The sequence below is a fragment of the Psittacula echo genome (assembly GCF_963264785.1).
Source record: "Psittacula echo genome assembly, chromosome: 3".
In the NCBI taxonomy this organism is placed as follows: domain Eukaryota; kingdom Metazoa; phylum Chordata; class Aves; order Psittaciformes; family Psittacidae; genus Psittacula; species Psittacula echo.
Window position 1 is genome coordinate 57,514,902 of NC_137736.1, and position 19,363 is coordinate 57,534,264.

A 19,363-nucleotide genomic window follows, 5' to 3' on the forward strand; every position below is an offset into this window, starting at 1 on the left:
ACGTTTGCCATATACTTCTTCTGAGGCATATCATAAAAGAAATCAAGATATCTATAAATACGTATATAAGAGTAGCTCAGTGGAAAAATGAAATCCAGATAGTTGTTTCAGTAATGGTAGCTATAAGTATTGATGATAGTTGGTCTTGGTTTCATCTCAAATAGTCAATGCTATAGTGTAATATTTGTAAAGGACTCTTCTTTTTGCAAAGCAGATGTGTATTAGCTGCGAGGAACGACTGAGCAATTAGTGAATAAAGGGAAAAAAGAAAAAAAGTCAGTGAAATAACTTAGGTTTTTCTGTATAAAAACTATTCTCATGTATTGGTAATAAAAAGACCTTTGCAATGTCTGTTGAATGTGATGGCTTTAATTGTATTGGTCTTCTATTGTTGACTTTCAGGAAGTATTTCAGTAAAGGTTTTGCCAATAAAATGAAACAGGCTCTGTATTTGTTTATTTTTTGAAGGAGGTTTAAGGAGATGCTGAGTTTTCTGGCACATGTGAGATTTTGTAATTGAAAGAAATGTATTATATTTTAGAGGAAATTAACTTGGCATTGTGTTCTAATATATTTTTTTACCGGTATTGGAGTGAGAAATCGTGTATGTTGACTCAAATGGAAAAAACCCCAACATTTAATCCTCAAAACAAGTAAAGTCTCATTACAGCTGGAATGCAATAGTTCTGTCTTTTTAAGTTAAATTGTGAAAGGAATAATTTCTAGTAACTGCAATCTTACTTTTTTTTGTCAGCTTATTTTTCTAAGGGAATACTTTAAATCCTGTTGTATTATATAACAAAAAGTTTTGTAGTGTACTTTAGCTAGGAGATTACCATTTACCACTGTTTTTGCAATTCCTCTTTGTTCTAATTTTCTTTGGCAAACAGAATTCATAAAAGCAACTTGCAGCTTGTTTCATGTGTTTTTAAAACTTGCAGATACATTCCTGGACAATTTATTTCAGAAACTAAACTTTAAAGTAGATCATAAATGTTAGCCATGTTGTGAGTTGACCTATTAAGGACATTTCTCATTTTGGCATGCAACTTAGATGTTAAGTGTGTGTGGTTTTTGGAGCGTTATTTTCAGTCTCTACTAATAATTTTATTTATCTGAGTTGAAAACCAATTTTGTAACTGTTTTATGTTTATTTTGGATTTTTGTCCAGTCAGGTGGTGCTGTTGTAACAGAGAGCCAGACCTATAAGAAACGAGCTGATTTCTTAAGTAATGATGACTATGCTGTGTATGTGAGGGAGAATATTCAGGTAAGCATGATGATCAAAAGCTATATTGAAACTAGTTGCCTTCTGGTACAAAAGTCTTTGCATAGCTATGGCATTCTGTTGTCCTTTTTCCTTAGGTGGGAATGATGGTTAGATGCTGCAGAACCTATGAGGAGGTTTGTGAAGGAGATGTAGGCAAAGTTATTAAGTTGGATCGAGATGGATTGCATGACCTGAATGTACAGTGTGATTGGCAACAGAAGGGTGGTACCTACTGGGTCAGATATATCCATGTTGAGCTGTTAGGTAAGTTCACTGCTAACTGCTTTCTAATAAAGAATTGAATGGTACGCTAAGAGAGAGATATTTTTGGAGGGGAAAAGCCGCTCACCATGCATTTATTCTTGCAATTGCTAGGATTCCCACCACAGAGTTCTGCGTCTCATATCAAGATAGGTGACAAAGTGCGTGTGAAAAGCTCTGTGACCACACCCAAATACAAATGGGGATCAGTTACTCACCGAAGTGTGGGAGTTGTCAAAGGTAATGTATATTCAAAATGGGGAGGCAATATAACTGGAAACAGACTTTCTGCAGCATTTAAGGAGCGAATCTTTTAGACACACAAATCACAGTGCTTTGTGGAATATTGCGTGATGATACAAGTATAAAATATAGAAGTAGTCTGTTTAGCATAGATTCCTTGAGGAGGTACAGTTTTTGGTTGTGTTATATTCTTCTTGGAAGTACTCTGTCCCTTTGGGAACTGTTTTTTAATAAAAGAAAACAATCAGAGTCAAGGAACTGAAGTAGAATAATACATACCTTTAAAAAAATCTTTAGAACTCCCTTCACAGTCTGACAAAATTAATACATAGTTCCATTGCAAGAAAAGATTACTTTTGAAAGTAATTTTTAATAAGCATTTTTGCTCTCTGATGTTGCACTGGACACTTTTCCTGCTTCATTTTGTAGAAATTTGCAACACTTATTTTCTCCATGTTCTTATCACAGCTTTTAGTGCCAATGGAAAAGATGTCATTGTAGACTTTCCTCAGCAGTCTCATTGGACTGGTTTGTTGTCAGAAATGGAACTGGTTCCCAGCATTCATCCTGGAGTCACGTAAGTGATGATTTACATTTTTCTTAATGTATATGGGTTATCCTTTAGCCTTATTGTCTTGATTCCATTATCTTGGCTTGTGTCTCGAATAACTTGTACCACTGGAAATATATTTACTCATTGTTCTTTTGTGAAATCAGGTGTGATGGCTGTCAGATGTTTCCTATCAATGGGCCTAGGTTCAAATGCAGAAATTGTGATGACTTTGACTTCTGTGAAACTTGTTTTAAAACTAGGAAGCATAACACCCGACATACTTTTGGCAGAATAAATGAGCCAGGTAAGTTTAATAAAAAAAAAATCTAAGTGTTTCTTAGCTTGATTTAAAATGCATTGAATTTGTTTTTATGAAAAAAAAAAATCAATTTAAATATTGTATGCCTCTGTAATATTTTATCATTCAATTTTATGTATTATTCTTAGTTTCCTACATTCCTGAAAGTTTTCCTTTAGTTTTTAATATTTTACTTTGTTTCTTGGTACAAATCAATCATAAGTGTAAGAATAGGAAGTGTGACTGTCCCCAGTGACTGCATTGAAAGCTTGTGGTCACGTAAAGTGCTTGAAACTCCTTTAAAAATCCCCAAATCTTGAGCTGTGCCCTTTAAGCATGAGTAGTATTACCATACCTGTGTGACATGCTTCTCTGCTTTCAGACTACATACCTGAAATGTTTGATTTGTTATATTTCCTTTCACCTTGGTTGTGAGTGTAATAAAAGCAGTTTTCTTTGAGAGGTACATGCTTAATATTTCACTTAACCATGCAGGTCAGTCTCCAGTGTTTTGTGGGCGTTCTGGAAAGCAGCTGAAGAGACGGCATAGTAGCCAGCGGGGAATGTTACTGGATGATTGGTCAAGAATAGTTAAGAATTTGAATGTCTCCTCCTCTGTGAATCAGGCTTCACGTCTTATTGATGGTAGTGAGCAGTGCTGGCAGTCTTCTGGTTCACAAGGAAAGGTAACTAAGCCATAACTAGTTTAATTTGGCATACTTTCTTCTGCAGAGGAAGAATATTTAACTTGGTGAAATATACGTTACCTTTCTGTAAGACAGAGGAGTAGTAAAAACAGACATCTGAAGTACAAAACGATGTTTCTTTATATTTTTAAATATGACTTTTTTTTTTTTTTAAAGCTTTATCTTTCTAATTATTTCATGTGAAGGAACTTTTTTAAACTGTTTCATTATAAGGAGCTTCTGTGATATTTTTTTTTTTTTTTTTTTTAAACAAGGGATAATTATTGTGTAGTTGGTTATATGGTTACAGTTGCTGTTTCAGTATAATAACTGATGGGGAGTTGCTCTTAATGATCATGTTGATTATATTTTACTGAAGTGAATTGTTTTAATACAAAAAGCACTTATGTTCTTGCTAACTAAAGCTGCTTCTGAGCACTCTCGCACTTGCATAGAATACCTCAAGTTGAAAGAGACCTGTAAGGATCATAGAGTCTAATTCCCTGCTCCTGGTGGGACTAATTAAACCACGTGACTAAGAGCATCTTCTAGATGCTTCTTGAGCTCTGACAGGCTTGGTGCTGTGACTGCTTCTCTCTGTAACCTATTGCAGTGACTGACCACCCTCTCAGTGAAGAACTTTTTCCTAATGTCCAGTCTGAACTTCCCCTGATACAGTTTCCTTCCTTGTGTCCTGTCACTGGTCACCAGAGAGGAGATAACCACTGCGTCTGCTGCTCCCCCTTGAGGAAGTTGTAAATAGTGATAAGGTTTCCCCTCAGCCTTCTTTTCAAGCTGAAAAAAATCACCTCGTTAAGTCTTGCCCTTGAGACCTTTCACCATTCTGGCTGCTCTCTTCTGGACACTAATAATTTTATGCTCTCCTTCTATTGAGGTGCCCCAAACTACCCGCAGTGTGCAAGGTGAGGCTGCACCAGTGCAGTGTAGAGTGGGACAATCGCCTCCTTCGACCAGTTAGCAGTGCTGTGCTTGATGCACCCCAGGACATGTCTGGCTCTTTGGGCTGCTAGGGCACACAGTTGACTCCTGTTCAATTTGCCATCAACTCAGACCTCCAGGTCTCTTTCCGCAGAGCTGCTCTTGTCCCCCAGTTTGTATATATAAATAGGATTACCCCATCCCAAGTGGAGAATTTTGCACTTGCCACTCAGTTTCATACAGTTGGTGTTTGCCCAGCTCTCTAGTCTCTTCAGATCTCTCTTTAAGTCCTCTTTACCCCTTGAGGTAGGCCACAACTTCTCCTAGTTTAGTGTCAATGGCAAACTTGCTTAACATACATTGGACTCCTACATCCAGATCACTTATAAAAAGCATTGTTGCTTAATTTGTGGTTTGCCAGTTTTATTAGCCTGCAGCATTACTTTGTGGCCAGTGTACACACCAAGATTTGCAGCTAGACTTCTGTCCAGTATGTTTTGATGCTGTGTTGATGGCCATGCTGAGAATATCCCCACGTACCCTTCCTTCAGGTTGTCTACAGGCTGTAATCAAAGATTTACATTATGTCCCAATTCTTGACCTCCAGTGTTACTGTGTTTTCTTAGTCTTATCAATGGTGTTGCTCTTGAGCAAAATGAATAATTTGCTGCAACTGTGTCTCTTGCATTTGGAGGTTGGTCAGGTGAGAAGTTCACAAGGTCCTATTCCTTTGGCCAGTCCCCATGCATTGCAGCTGTTGTCTACCATTCATGAATGTTTTTCATGCTTGCTTCAAAACCAGCACACTCTTACTCTTGTCAACCATATGATGGTCCTAGCAATACTACCTGAAAATGAAATTCTTTGTGTTTCTCCTAGCACTGGATTCGCTTGGAGATTTTTCCAGATGTTCTTGTTCACAGGCTAAAGATGATTGTGGACCCTGCAGACAGCAGTTATATGCCCTCTTTAGTTGTAGTTTCAGGTACGTGTACATTCTCTGAGAAGTCTGAATTACTTTTTTTTCTTTTTTGTTTTTGTACATCTAACAGTAGGTATTTATCAGGTTTCATTTAACATAGTTATCTATTTCAAGTGCATGGTGCCTGTTTATGGAACAAACACCATATCTGAAAATGTTTTTCTTTCTGTGTTTTGTTTTTTAGGGGGGAATTCCTTAAATAACCTTATAGAGCTAAAGACAATCAATATAAATCCGACAGACACCACAGTGCCTCTTCTCAGTGATTGTACAGAAGTAAGTGAAGTTTGTGTGAGAATTACTCTTTATGTGATGGAAAAATATTTTGCTGCAAGAAATGGATGAAAAGCACTGTTGTGATTATTAAAGTGTGGTATTTTACTTTTGTAAATTTAATTTAATTATTTAATAATAATTAGCATTATTTCTGGAAGTTTATTGAAGTGGATTATCCTGATAAGTTTTACCATAATCTCAGTGTAACTCTAATAGCTTTAGTAGTAAAGCTACTTCAGGTCTTTTGATGTAAATCAATATACCTATGAACCAAGAAGAAATCCCAATAAACTTAAATATGGGGATACATTTGGTGGGTGCTAAGGCTTAGTTTGGATAGTTGTTCTGATCTTTTTCAGTAACAGCAAGGAGGAATGCATAATGACTTTTCAGGAGATTGGAAGCAAAAATAATTCTGAAATTAATGAAGCCATATGTTTATCTTAAAGTATGAATTTTGTAGGGTTGAAAAGCTGAATATTTACAGATTAATTTTGATAAGGTAAAAAATCAAGCAGAAGTTCTAATTCTTTCATATGTTTTTATAAAGTTACACAGGATCCAAAAGATGGCAATTTAGTGAGGTTTTTTTCCTCTTAGTACCACAGGTATATTGAAATTGCAATCAAGCAGTGCAGAAGCTCTGGGATTGATTGCAAAATACATGGCCTCAGCATACTGGGACGTATACGAGCAGAGGATGAAGACTTGGCTGCAGTCCCATTCCTTGCTTCTGATAATGAGGAAGAGGATGATGATAAAGCTAACACTGGGAGGTAGGTAACTGCAGTGGCAAGGCGGGGGAAATGATAGAGAGCCTTAGTGTTGATATAGTCCTGTAATTTAGGAGATTATTGTAAGAATGACTACTTAATTAGGTTGAATGGTAGTAAAGAGAAATTAGTATCTTAGTTTGTCAGAATTGTAAGTAGGTCATTTGTTGAGGTGGTGACATTTTGTATAACTCTTCAGCTTCTGCAGCATGCTTGGAGTTGAAAACCTAGCTAAAAACTTTGTGTTTATGTTTGGAATGTGGTATATTTATCTCTGCTCAGCAAAACATTCTGGGTTTTGTTTGTTTTGCTTGTTTGGTTTGTTTTTGTTTTGTTAAAGCCACCAATTAACTGTAGTAGCGGTGTTTGAGTACTGAAACTTGTAAAATCAGTAAATACAGTAAAAAGATGCCTATGCTATAGTTATGCATGTTGCTAAACTGATTTTTTGTTTTGTTTTGTGTTTTTTTCCCCTCAATATCTTCAGTCTTGTTAGAAAGAAGGCAGCTGGGCTTGAATCGGCAGCTACAATAAGAACTAAAGTTTTTGTTTGGGGATTAAATGACAAGGACCAGTTGGGAGGGCTGAAAGGCTCCAAGGTATGTTTGTTTTCACAGTTCAGTACAAAATAAAGTGTACAAGTCTCACACAACTCAAAATGAATTCAAACTTAACCAGAGTTCTACAGTGTAGTATCAAACCTACAAATAATAGATTCTAATGGCTTTTTGCTTTGAGACATGTTAGATGTCTGCTGGGTGGAAGATTGGAGAAAACTTGCATTTTGGTTGTTACTCTCAAATCCGGTTTGATTTTTAGCAGCCACTTAATCATTTGTTTTAGATGACAATGAACTAATTGTTCTAAAACTATGTAGCACTCTGTACACATTCTGTTCCTTTTGGGTTTGTGTGCATGCAGTTAAGGTAGTGGTGAACCTTTCTGTGTATTACTTGGACCTGGTACACTCATCAGAAAGTTGAATTCTCATCTTTTGATGTAACTTGATTATAATTCAGTGTAATGTGAAAGGAATTTTAGCCTTGTGTGCAGCTATTCATCCATAATTTTTAATACAATGCAGGTTCAGAGATACATGGTGAATGTTTAATCAATTTAAAATGTTAATGTGAAAAGTATGTTGAGAGCATTTACTTAATTTATGTTGTAAATAAAATCTATATTGTTGTATCCATAGAGTGCCTTTCAAGAAACAAAAAATTAACCATTTCTGTGTTCTGTGGTTTTCTCAAGAAAACTTTACTTAAAGGAAACTTCTTGCTTATATCACATTTATTATTTTTCCCAGGCTTTGTATTTATCATGGTTTCAGTGATAAATGCTTTCTCTTGTTTTTTGTCTTTTGCCTGGTGTATATTACCTGGTATGTGTAAAGTGTCTGACTAATACAGAGATTTTCATATGTTTAAAAAAGAAAAAGTACCTGTGAGATTATCTGGTTTATGATTTAAGAATAGCTCTTCTTTTGAAAGTATAAAACCTCAGTGAATTGTAGTGAGTTTCATTTCCTGTCTGCTCTAGATAAAGGTCCCTTCCTTTTCTGAAACCCTGTCTGCCTTGAATGTTGTACAAGTAGCTGGAGGATCCAAAAGCCTTTTTGCAGGTAATATAAGTTTGAAACAAATATGAATATGTTAAGGGCAGAAATGGATTTCCAGTTGTGAAACTTTAATGATGTTTCAAACTTTATTTCTTCATTTTAGTGACTGTCGAGGGTAAAGTATATGCCTGTGGAGAAGCCACAAATGGAAGGCTGGGTTTAGGAATATCTAGTGGAACTGTGCCTATTCCACGCCAGATTACAGCTCTCAGTAACTATGTGGTAAAGAAGGTGGCTGTTCACTCAGGTACTGACTATTAGATTTTTTAGATATATAAACATAACATGTTAAGCCTCAAAATAGTTGCTTTGCAATTTTCTTGGGTGCCATGATGCCCCAGCATAACTGATGTTTTTAAAAACTTTGTAAAAATAAATATAGGTTATTAAGTTCTGTCTGTTCCATACAATGTCAAATTAAAGCTAATGGTTGTGTTGTTAAAATCTGTAATTTTAGACCATACACAGTTTCTTACTTGCTGGGAGTTAGATTTGATAACTTCTAAATAGTTTTTCAGTCTGATCCAAAGAAAATGTTTTCATTTTTGAGTATTGATAAATGGTGGGTTTAGATTTGCTTTTTTTCTTGCAGCACTGAAAATAGCAAATTGTGTGATTATTTCTTCTTTTTTTTAACATGCCAGGAAACCTATTCTCAAAAAAGCTTTGTATTTTAAATTAAATCACATAAGTCTGAAGAAAATAAGTAATGCATATTGGGTTGAAAGGCTCATACAATTACATTGTTAAAGTACAGCAGTGTCAATATTCTGAGATTTTTGCTAGACCTGCTCCCCACTTGAAAGATTGAAAATTTAAATTTCTGTTTACACTTTTAGGTGGCCGGCATGCTATGGCATTAACTGTTGATGGAAAGGTATTTTCATGGGGTGAAGGAGATGATGGAAAACTTGGTCACTTCAGTCGAATGTAAGTATGCCAAATTTGTCTCTATTTCAGTAAGAGAGCCTTTGTGTTGCCTGTTGCAAGACAGCTGACAACCACTAATGACAGCGACAGGATTTTTATTACAATGGGAACAAAAAATTAGGTTGTGAAAAAGGTGGGGTTTCTTTTCAGCAGTGTCAGTTTATGGTGCAGCATTTGTAGCGATCTCCATTTAAAAAGGAGACAATATAATACTTGGAAACATACTTGGTGGATAAAGTTTTTAGTAGTATTTTTAATGTCACTGATGAAATGGCACACATTTGGTACCTCATAAGGTAGGGTTTGCAGCGGTGCTTTGAGGTGTAAACCATAGGAATTTTACATTCCTGAGCTGTAACAGTTCATAATGTAAGCCTGATGGAGCATTTTATAGCCCTTTTCTTTAGACGTCTGTTCACAGACATGTTAACCAGAAATAAATTTCTTACACTTTCCAGTAATGCATAATTTAATCCTCCACAGTACAGCTTTGAGGAAAATTTGAGTTGTATCAGGATTTTTTCTTGTAGGCACCACAGAACAATGTTTTGAAAGGCACAAAACTCAATAAAATTAGCCCATGGAGAAGTATTTGTCATTCTGATCTGTTTCGAGGATCTGCTTGGAATACATAAAAAAAATTATAGAGCCCAGCTTAGGTGGTTAATGTGTAACAACAAATAAATGTTCATAGGGGTATGTGTGTCAGATAAATGAAAAGGGAAGTCCAGATTAAAGGAGTATTCTTTATTGTTCAACTTTATTACGTTTTCTGTAATTTTATTCAAAGTGAGACTTCATACTCTTGGGCATTTCATGAATGCAAATATTCCAGAGGTCATGTGTAATTTGATAAAACCTTAATAGTGGTTCTGATACACAGTCAATATTAGAAAGCCTTGAGTTGAAACTCTTCTCTGAATTTAGAGAATATTGTAGCTATACGAATAATGAATACGAAAAGTTTCCAGTTCTCTCACAGAAGCCTAACAGTAAATCCAAGTTCTAATTTCTCTCTTGTAAAGAGCAAAGTTGGGATGGGAGTGTCGACTCTTAATCTTACTACCTGGCTTTGTGTCCATAGCTAACAAATTGCTCAACTTTGGGTAATGACAGGATATCAGTTTTCACTTTGTATTATACACCTCTTAATTGATTCATCACTTTGGATCTTGGCTTTGTCACCCAAGTGATATAGATAGATATAGATACAGCATATACATAAAATATTTCTTTAAATAAAACTTTGAAGTACATTTAAATAGTGTAAATTTTTGATTTATGGCACTACTACAGCGTATGTCTTGGAATCATAATGTTGCTTCTTACTTTTAGGTTGATGTTAGTTATTGCACAGAACTGTCTGGATTAGGAAGATGGGTGTATATTATGCCATTCTTTCATAATTGATGCAATTAATTCCTTTTTCTTTTTCTCTAGGAACTGTGATAAACCCAGATTGATAGAAGCGTTGAAAACCAAACGCATCCGTGATATTGCATGTGGCAGTTCCCACAGTGCTGCCATTACCTCTAGTGGTGAACTGTATACATGGGGTCTTGGAGAATATGGAAGGCTAGGACATGGAGATAATACTACACAGCTGAAACCTAAGATGGTAAATCTCTCGTCTCTGAAATGTGAATGTGCTTGTTTAATAAATGATAAATAAAAGCTAAAGTAAAGCCAAAAACCATGAAAACACTGTGAAGGCATCATTTTGGAGTGATCCAAATTAGGTTTTGGTACACATACCTCTAACAGGCAAGCTATTTAACAAAAGGGATTTCTGGAAAGGAGAAAGAAATGGACTGAAAGGGGAAAAGGTACAGAAATAGCATGAGATGAGATTTTAGCTTGAAAATAGCATGTGGCATCCCAGCAGCAACATCCTTGAAAAAGTCAGTAGTCATAACCTTGGCTGACATGGTTTAGTGTGAGGTGTCCCTGCCCATGGCAGGGGGTTTGGAACTTGATGATCTTAAGGTCCTTTCCAGCCCTAACTATTCTATGATTCTATTTCAAAAGGCCAGAAAAATCCAATCTTTTTCGTTTTCTTGGAAAGTGAGGTGAAATGGCTACTGCTGTTTTGAACATTCATGTCGTGCTTCTTTGATACATAGGTGGAAGCTACTACTGTGATTGAATGATGTTTGATGCTGAGTGAGGAAGACTAGATAATCCTGTGCTAACTGGCATGCTCAGGCTGGGCACAATGACCAAGATCGGTCAGAAGAGCTTGATGAAACTGTCTGTAAGGTTTTAAAACATAATTTCTTTGAAACTTCTTGCTTACTTTTGTGTTTTGTAGGTTAAAGTGCTCCTTGGCCACCGAGTCATTCAGGTTGCTTGTGGAAGCAGAGATGCTCAGACTCTTGCTTTGACAGATGAAGGTAGGAATATCTTGTTCCAGAAGATTTCTAGCCCAAGGGAATACCATGATCATTGTTTGACCTGCAGTTTGGTGTTTGTTAGGTTTGGTGTTTTCTTGGGGTGATGGTGATTTTGGAAAACTGGGCCGAGGAGGAAGTGAAGGCTGCAACATTCCTCAGAACATTGAAAGACTGAACGGCCAAGGTGTCTGTCAGATTGAATGTGGTGCGCAGTTTTCATTGGCACTGACCAAATCAGGAGTGGTGTGGACATGGTATGTTACATTTGCCAGAAAATACTAACAAAGCAATTGCTAAGTTGTATTTATTGCTATTTGACTGTCTTAACTCCATTGTGCCTTATCTATGTGCTTCGCCTTTTGGATTGGCAAGTCTTAAAGGCAAGCTCTGATGTGTTCAATTGCTCCAACACTGTCTTGTAGTATGCTCACTTGTGTATTGTACTCTGATAGGATGCCTGGGTCTTACTGAATTAGTGGAAGAAGGGGAAGATGATTCCCTCTCTTGGGAGCAATGGAGCCTGTAAAGGAATGTTAATTCAAGACTTTGGAGTGGCAAAAAGAGAACATGATTATCAAAGTTTGGAGTATGTAGCCTACAGCTGCAGCAGACACTGTGAGAGTAAGGATGTAGTAGAGTAAGGAAGTAAGCTAAAGTTCAGAGGAGATGGGAAGAATTTCCTTGGGAACACAGGGTTTTTATAGAGCTCTTTGCTGCTCAGAAGACCACCGAGTTGTCAGTAATGCTACCTCAAAGCAAGAACTGATACGAAATTATCACCTAGAGTTATTCCAAAACCCTTTTTATTTCTTCTATTTGCTTGCTTCTGTTTTGAACACAAACCTGACTTTCTGAGTTGTTTATAAACCTTTCTGTAAAATTAGAGAGCTTACTGTGTGGCAGATGAGCTTCAGAGCTCTAACCAGAGCAAAGTCTTAACTGCCATCCTTGTGTAATAAAGCCACGACCTGCTTGACGTATATCAAAGCTAAGAAGACTTAAAATAGTCAGTTTTGTTGTATTATTTGTCACCAGCTGATGAATGATATGAAGAGAAATCCTCAAAACTTCAATTTTTATAAGTTACTTCTTAAAAAAATTTTAGCAGAGATGCCATTTCTCAGAGTGGCCACTGGAAACTATTTCTCTCTTTTGCTTTCACCCTTTTAAATTCTTCTTTTGGTAGTGATGAAAGGAGTTAGAGGAAAGGGAATTTGTCAGTCTTTAAGAACTCTTTGCAAAGTTCTAGTTCATTCCTCCTTTACCCCAGTTTGTCTTGACACTGTTACATCTAGTCATAAAATCTACAGCTATTTTATGACATTATAGATCTACAGGGAGAGTTTTTGGTTTTTTTTCAACTGTGCATGTCTACACTTTAGAATGGCTGAGTTGCTTCTAAACTTTTATTCTTGAATTTGTACTAGTTTGAGGGAAAAATCACAACTTCTGTGTAAACAATATAATTTTTTTGAACTTTACATTTACTATCTGTTGCAGGGGTAAGGGTGACTACTTCAGACTAGGCCATGGCACAGATGTGCATGTACGGAAGCCACAAGTTGTGGAAGGACTGAGGGGTAAAAAGATTGTACATGTGGCTGTAGGTGCACTTCATTGTCTAGCAGTTACTGACACTGGACAGGTATGTTGTACGTCACACTTCTTTTCTCTTTTTTCTTGATCCAGAAAGGAGTGAACTAAACTGTTGAAGAAGAATGTAATAGCATTGGTGCTGATTAAACGGGATAGAAATTTCTAATGATATTTATTTGCTTTTCAAAGTCCTGAATAAGTATAAGCATGATTGTAATTTAAAATATATTAGCTTTCATATTATAATTGGAGCTTGAATGTTGTTGTCATAGTAGCTTTTGTAACATTTTTCTAGTTGATGTATTATCTCAGAATCAGTTTTCTTCTCAGTCTTGAAATACAGAAGCAGTAATCTAGACAAATTTTTCTGCTGCGATCCAGCATTATGATTATCACAGTATTGATTCAGATCCCCAATATGATGACTATGCAACTGACTTTTCTAGCTTATTGTTCACTGTGAACATTAACTAATTTATGAATCAACTGATGAGTTATGAATTGACAATAATTTATGAAACATCTGAAAAAGTGATGCTGTGATTTTATTTTCTTTTTTTTTTTTAATGTATGCTAACACCTGCCTTATTTAATGGGGCATGGGAGGCTGATGTCATGACAATAGGTTCTCTAAGGTGTCCTAGGTTAATAATGAAAATCACTAAAATTCCTTTGGAGGAATTTTTAAGAAACAGTTATATGAGACAACCAGTGAAGCAAAGTAATATGTGAAAGTGTTTACTGGCAGGTTTATGCATGGGGCGACAATGACCATGGACAACAAGGCAATGGAACTACTACGGTCAATAGAAAGCCCACTCTTGTCCAGGGCTTGGAAGGCCAGAAAATCACCCGGGTTGCTTGTGGGTCTTCTCATAGTGTAGCATGGACAACAGTGGATGTAGCTACACCATCTGTTCATGAACCAGTACTTTTCCAGACAGCGAGGGACCCTTTAGGTGCTTCTTATCTTGGTCGGTATTTATTGTCTTATGTTGGTTTGGTGGTTGTTGTTTTTTATGTTTTTTTTGGGTGATTTGTTTGTTTGTTTGTTTGTTTGGGTTTTGTGTGCCATTTGAGAGTTAGCTCTGTGTGGTTTAGTAGGTGATAGAAGAGTGCAAAAAGAAAACTGTCTTTAAAAAAGCCACCACAAAACAACAACAAAAAACATACACAACTCTCAACCCCAACAAAACCTCTTCCTGAAAGTGGAAGTTGCAAAGGACTTGTTCAGAAGTAGTATTAGTTTGAATTTTTATTGTTCTTCAGGAAATTAAAATGCAACGTGCTTCATCAAACACTTCAGACACTGTCTTTAATATGAGATAGAGCTTTATGGGGGAAATGGTAAATGGATGCTACTGTAATGTTGGTGATATTGCATGTTACCTGTTGCTGTAATTCTTGATTCTGCTGTTACCTTTTGTTTCTAAGGCAGGTGACCGAACACTGCTTTTTTGTCTTCCTAATTCTTTTGTGTCAAATATAAAAGCACCAAACATTTTTCTGATTAAACTTTTTCATGAACAAGGCAATGTACTTTAAAAAGAGCAAGAACTACATATATAGAATATTTCATCAGTGTTTTTAAGAGCACCTAATAAATATTCTTGCTATTTGAGAAATTTCTGTGCAAGTAAAACTTGTTTCAGATGCCGATCACCAAAATATTCTTATCTGTATTACCTTACTCTTTTTGATGAAGTACCAAGGTGGAACACTACTTTATGAAAGCCTTTGCTGCAAAGCCTCAGTATTGACTTTCATGTTGTAACTTTAGGCATTGCTGTTTAAGAATCTAATACAGAGTTTTACAGTCTTATGACTTAACTGGAACTGATTTATCTGATTTCTTGATATGTATTGAACCATTAAAGAATGCTTGGCTTCTCTTTTTCCCCCTCACTGCAGGTGTTCCTTCAGATGCAGATTCTTCTGCTGCCAGTAACAAAATTAGTGGGGCAAATTGTTCCAAGCCGAATCGCCCTTCCCTCGCTAAGATTCTCCTATCACTTGATGGGAATGTCGCCAAGCAGCAGGCATTATCTCATATACTAATGGCATTGCAAATCATGTATGCCAGGTAGGCATGCAAACGTTCCGTTCTTCTGCAGAGCAAAAGATGGCATATCTTACCATCTATCAGGGTTACTTACCATCTATCAGGATCTCTTGAGTTGGGTATAAATTGTTTGGACTTCTCAGGATAGGCATAAGCTTCATTTAGGTTTTTTTTTAATGTTGGTGTTAGCTTTGTGCTGTTTTCTTTGCAGAAGCTCCCAGTGCCTGGGGAAAAGTTGTTTATTTAGGAATGCTCAATTAAATCATATAAAAGGCATGTAAATAAATCATGATAGATGACATTGAGGAAACAGTGGGAGGCAGGATGGAAAGAACAATTAAACTTTACAGTGCCCTCCGTGTTGGTGGAGAACAGAGTATTTGTGCTAAAATTTATGAAAAGGAACACACATAAAATAGTGGCCTTAAAACACAGTATTTAAGCATTGGGCCCAAAGGAGAACAGAGATAAATGACTCTAAATTCCAGAGTGTGGGAACCTTTCCTTATTTTATTAAGACAAGTTAGTATATTTTGTTCTAAGTTCAAAAAGGGAATATAATCAGGTTTATGTTGATCTGTCCTAAATGATTTCAGGGATGCAGTTGTTGGAGCACTGATGCCTGCAAGTATGATTGCACCAGTAGAATGTCCCTCTTCATCACCACCGCCTCCATCAGATGCTACTTCTGCAGGAAGCCCTGCGAATGGAGATGAATGCATGCTTGTAGGAGATATAGAAGAGAGGCTAAGCCCAAACCCATGGCAGGACAGAAGAGGGGAGGTAAAGTGCCAGAAGAATTTTTCCATCTATGTTTAATGGTAAAGCTGAAAAGTATAGTCTTGTTTAATTTGATAATAGCAGAGATTAAGCAGTTCTTTCTTCCCCTAATTTCAGGTGTAGTTACTCTGTGAGATTTGAAACGACTTAAATTTTAGAGCTAAATCAGTTTTGAACTTTCAGAATGCACTGTTAAATGCTGAATGAATTGCAATTGTGATGACTTCTAGCAGTATTTTAGAGTTAACATGAACATATTAACCATTCGACCAGATACTAATTTTATAGAAGCGATCTTTTAAAAAAAACCCATCAAAACTAAGGGAATATTTGACTGTTATTTTAATGAAATGTAATCGTAATCTTCTGTCAACTAATGTAGCCAGGAATGTCTGGGTGGAATTCTACTGTGTTGGTTCCCAGCTGGTAACAGAAGCATTAAAAAGAGAAGTCTTGCTACTGAAGAGATCTTTAACAAACTGTTAATTTGGCTTGTATTGGTAGCTTGTCTTCTACCTTGTAGACTTTTCTGACATTTTATTGTACATTTTGTAGCAGCTGGCCTTGGTGGGGGGTGTTGGCTGGTTTGCCATCCTAGGAACATAAAATAGAAGCTACAAATACAGGAAGTGAATCTGTTGTTTTTTGAATTTGACTGTTTTTAAATTGCTGCTGTCTTTGACCATAAGTCTTTAGACTCTTAAAGGTTTTACAATATCTTATTGCAGCTTCTGTTAGTTATTGTCTGTCTTGTCTAGGTTGTTTCTTCAGAAGATGCTGTGACACCATCTGCTGTAACTCCTTCAGCTGCTGCTGCCTCTTCCCGTCCTTTCATTCCAGTCACAGATGATCCTGGAGCTGCCAGTATCATTGCAGAAACCATGACAAAAACCAAAGAAGTAACGTCATCAATATCTTCCTTAAAACTTAACTCCTTACTATGCTTTTATCGAGCAGTTTCGCTTTATTTTTGGGTTTTTAAAGTTAACCTATAAATGACAGCATTCTTAAAATATATCCAAAGGCAGAAGTTTGTTTTTTGTTGTCTGAAGTTAAAGTAGGTTAGTTTCAGGAAAGCTTTTTCACTAGAGAAATGGGTTTAACAGTAGGTTAATTTTGGGGCCATATAATCCTGGATTTATGAATTGTGGTTTAAACTACCTTTTGAACTTCTTCCAGTTAACTTGTTTGGATTTGGTGAAATTCTTCTTTGATCTTCACTATCTAAATATTTCTGCAATTTGTTTTGTAGGATGTAGAAAGTCAAAGTAAAGTATCTGGCCCAGAACCACAGTACTTGGATGAATTTACTAGTCTCTTAGTACCAGATGACACACGAGTCATGGTTGACCTGCTAAAGCTTGCTGTGTCCAACCGAGCAGGTGAAAAAGGAAGAGATGTTCTTTCAGCTGTGCTGTCTGGTATGGGCACAGCTTACCCACAGGTCAGGTTTTGTTTCTGTTGTATTTTAACTAGATTGTTTTCATTAGTAGCTTACTAGAATATTGTATTTGAAGTGCAGTTCAGCATACTGAGAAACTGATAAACATGAAAATTTGAGTTGAACTTAAATGCAAGTGAACCTTAATGATTTTAACGGAAATATTAAGTGAATATATGCATGTGCTACACATGTCAGTAACAGACTATTTCCTTGATTTGTCATGTTCCAATTAGATGTTAAAATAGAAGCTTAATGAACTGTATTTGTAAGACAAGCGGCTGTGGTTATTGGAATTTAGCTGACTTTACAAAGCCCTAGTTGTTCACATCTGCAGAATGTTAGTTTAAAAACTTGCATGTTGATTTTGGTTTTCATCTGAGTTTATTTTTCCAATTGCTAAAAATACTGTTAATACATTGTTGATGATTTAGTAATTCTTAATTTTTAAGATATACATTTGGTGTATTGAAGTTTAGCTATTTGCAAAGTATCCATGGGTATGTTTTATTGCTTTTTTTTTTAAATTTTCTTTTCTTGGGGAAAACTGGCAAACAGAATTAATGAATGCTGCAATATTGGTTACCAGCAGCTATATAAAAGAATGAATGTTACAAATCATAAATTATTTATAAAATATCTGCTTACAGGAATGAATTGAAAGTTGTTTAATAATTTTTGGTAGCTTTATCCTTCAAATAATTGTTTTTCTTTAAGATGGTCATATCATGTAGTTAATTTCTGTCTTTGCACAGCTTAAAGACTGGTTTAAAGCATCAGACGGTATTATGCAAAGCTGATATTTGTATTCCTCTATGAAACTTGGCTTCACTGACCAAGAAGATGAATAATGACTTTGCTAAGGAGAATGCATTGAAATAATAGAAATTTTACTTACCTACTAATGACAAGGCAGCTTCAGTTTTAAAAAATGAAATCTTCTGGTATCTCTGTTCGAGTAAACTAGGATTGTGGGAAAGCGTAATTGGTGCTATTCATGTAGAGGCAATTGAGTGCTATTTCTCAAATTGTTAATATCCCAGTTTTCAGTGATCAGCTAGGTGTACCCATATTCTGTAGATGTAGTTGCCCTCCTCATGCTATATATATATATATATATATATATATATATATATACACACTTATACATTTATTTTGGTGTTTTGCTTCTAGAATTCAGTAGCTGAATAATTTTGTCTTTGTGGGTTTTCTCCTTGTTTTTTTTTAAGAGTCAGAATTTTTATTTGAAATTGGTCTTTAAAAACTGAGTACTGTTAGGATTTTCTCTCTAAAGTGTGTTTTGCATTTTAAATGCAAATGGTGTTAAATATTTACACCTTTCATTAATTGCTTGACCTATGCTTTGCAGCTCAGATTTAACAGTTTGTTTTTCTCTGTAAGGGAAAACAAATTTTTGTGTTGTCATTTCCTTACTGGTAACTTACATAGTTTGGCTTTTAGTTTTAGGAGTTTTTCTAGCTTTGACCACCAAAAATAGTATTTTTGAATGAATATGATGGTTTAGGAATTATAATTTTGAAAAAAAGGGATTTATTTATTTACTTAAAATTTGTGAAGAATGTTAGTTGGCTTAGATTTCTTGGACTAATCAAGCTTACTTTTCATAAAGTGTATGTTTTTTCTCCTTAGGTTGCCGATATGTTGTTGGAGCTGTGTGTTACTGAACTCGAAGACGTAGCAACTGATTCACAAAGCGGTCGCCTCTCTTCACAACCAGTTGTGGTAGAAAGCAGCCATCCATATACTGATGATACATCTTCTAGTGGCACAGTTAAAATACCAGGTATAGAATTCGTAAAGCTATTTTAGTAAAATTTAATTTAATTCAAACCTGCACGCATGAATTTTTTCCTTTGCTTGTGAAAATGTGCATTGAACTTTTAAAGCCATGTTGTGTATCCTGTCACTGTAAAAAGTGTTTCTTAAATTTCACTTATGTACTAAATGAACATCTTGATCCTGTGAAATACGTGTGTTTAGGTTTGCCGGCTGTGCCTGTGGCTTTTTATCATTGCTGTTTTCTGTTTAGTTAGAAAGCTGAGAAGGACCGAGTCTTTTTCAGAGTCAGTAATTGAACACCTACCTTCTAGTCTTGAGCATTTGGGAAATACTTTTTTGTTTTAACACTGTCTTTTCACTTGGTGCTTCTCTCAGTATGTTACCTAGTACTTACCAAAAGGTACGGGCAACAAAGAGCTATTTGCCTTAACTGTAAATAGACATTTTTTGTCTGTTGCA

General features: G+C 35.9%; 1 protein-coding gene across 6 annotated transcripts in view; it reads left to right on the plus strand.

The window, feature by feature from the left end:
• HERC2 (HECT and RLD domain containing E3 ubiquitin protein ligase 2) overlaps positions 1-19,363 on the plus strand; it is a 105,314-nt gene that overhangs the window by 58,888 nt on the left and 27,063 nt on the right. For all 6 annotated transcript variants that reach the window (XM_080613001.1, XM_080612998.1, XM_080613002.1 and 3 more), the window contains exons 48-70: positions 1,172-1,270; positions 1,366-1,534; positions 1,646-1,771; positions 2,243-2,351; positions 2,492-2,631; positions 3,121-3,311; positions 5,130-5,235; positions 5,417-5,508; positions 6,109-6,284; positions 6,769-6,880; positions 7,824-7,905; positions 8,006-8,149; positions 8,742-8,832; positions 10,273-10,450; positions 11,144-11,225; positions 11,308-11,479; positions 12,726-12,870; positions 13,570-13,795; positions 14,733-14,904; positions 15,480-15,666; positions 16,422-16,562; positions 16,916-17,107; positions 18,755-18,908. In XM_080613001.1, coding sequence (XP_080469127.1) covers positions 1,172-1,270; positions 1,366-1,534; positions 1,646-1,771; positions 2,243-2,351; positions 2,492-2,631; positions 3,121-3,311; positions 5,130-5,235; positions 5,417-5,508; positions 6,109-6,284; positions 6,769-6,880; positions 7,824-7,905; positions 8,006-8,149; positions 8,742-8,832; positions 10,273-10,450; positions 11,144-11,225; positions 11,308-11,479; positions 12,726-12,870; positions 13,570-13,795; positions 14,733-14,904; positions 15,480-15,666; positions 16,422-16,562; positions 16,916-17,107; positions 18,755-18,908 — 3,286 coding nt within the window. The remainder of the gene's footprint in view (positions 1-1,171; positions 1,271-1,365; positions 1,535-1,645; positions 1,772-2,242; positions 2,352-2,491; positions 2,632-3,120; positions 3,312-5,129; positions 5,236-5,416; positions 5,509-6,108; positions 6,285-6,768; positions 6,881-7,823; positions 7,906-8,005; positions 8,150-8,741; positions 8,833-10,272; positions 10,451-11,143; positions 11,226-11,307; positions 11,480-12,725; positions 12,871-13,569; positions 13,796-14,732; positions 14,905-15,479; positions 15,667-16,421; positions 16,563-16,915; positions 17,108-18,754; positions 18,909-19,363) is intronic.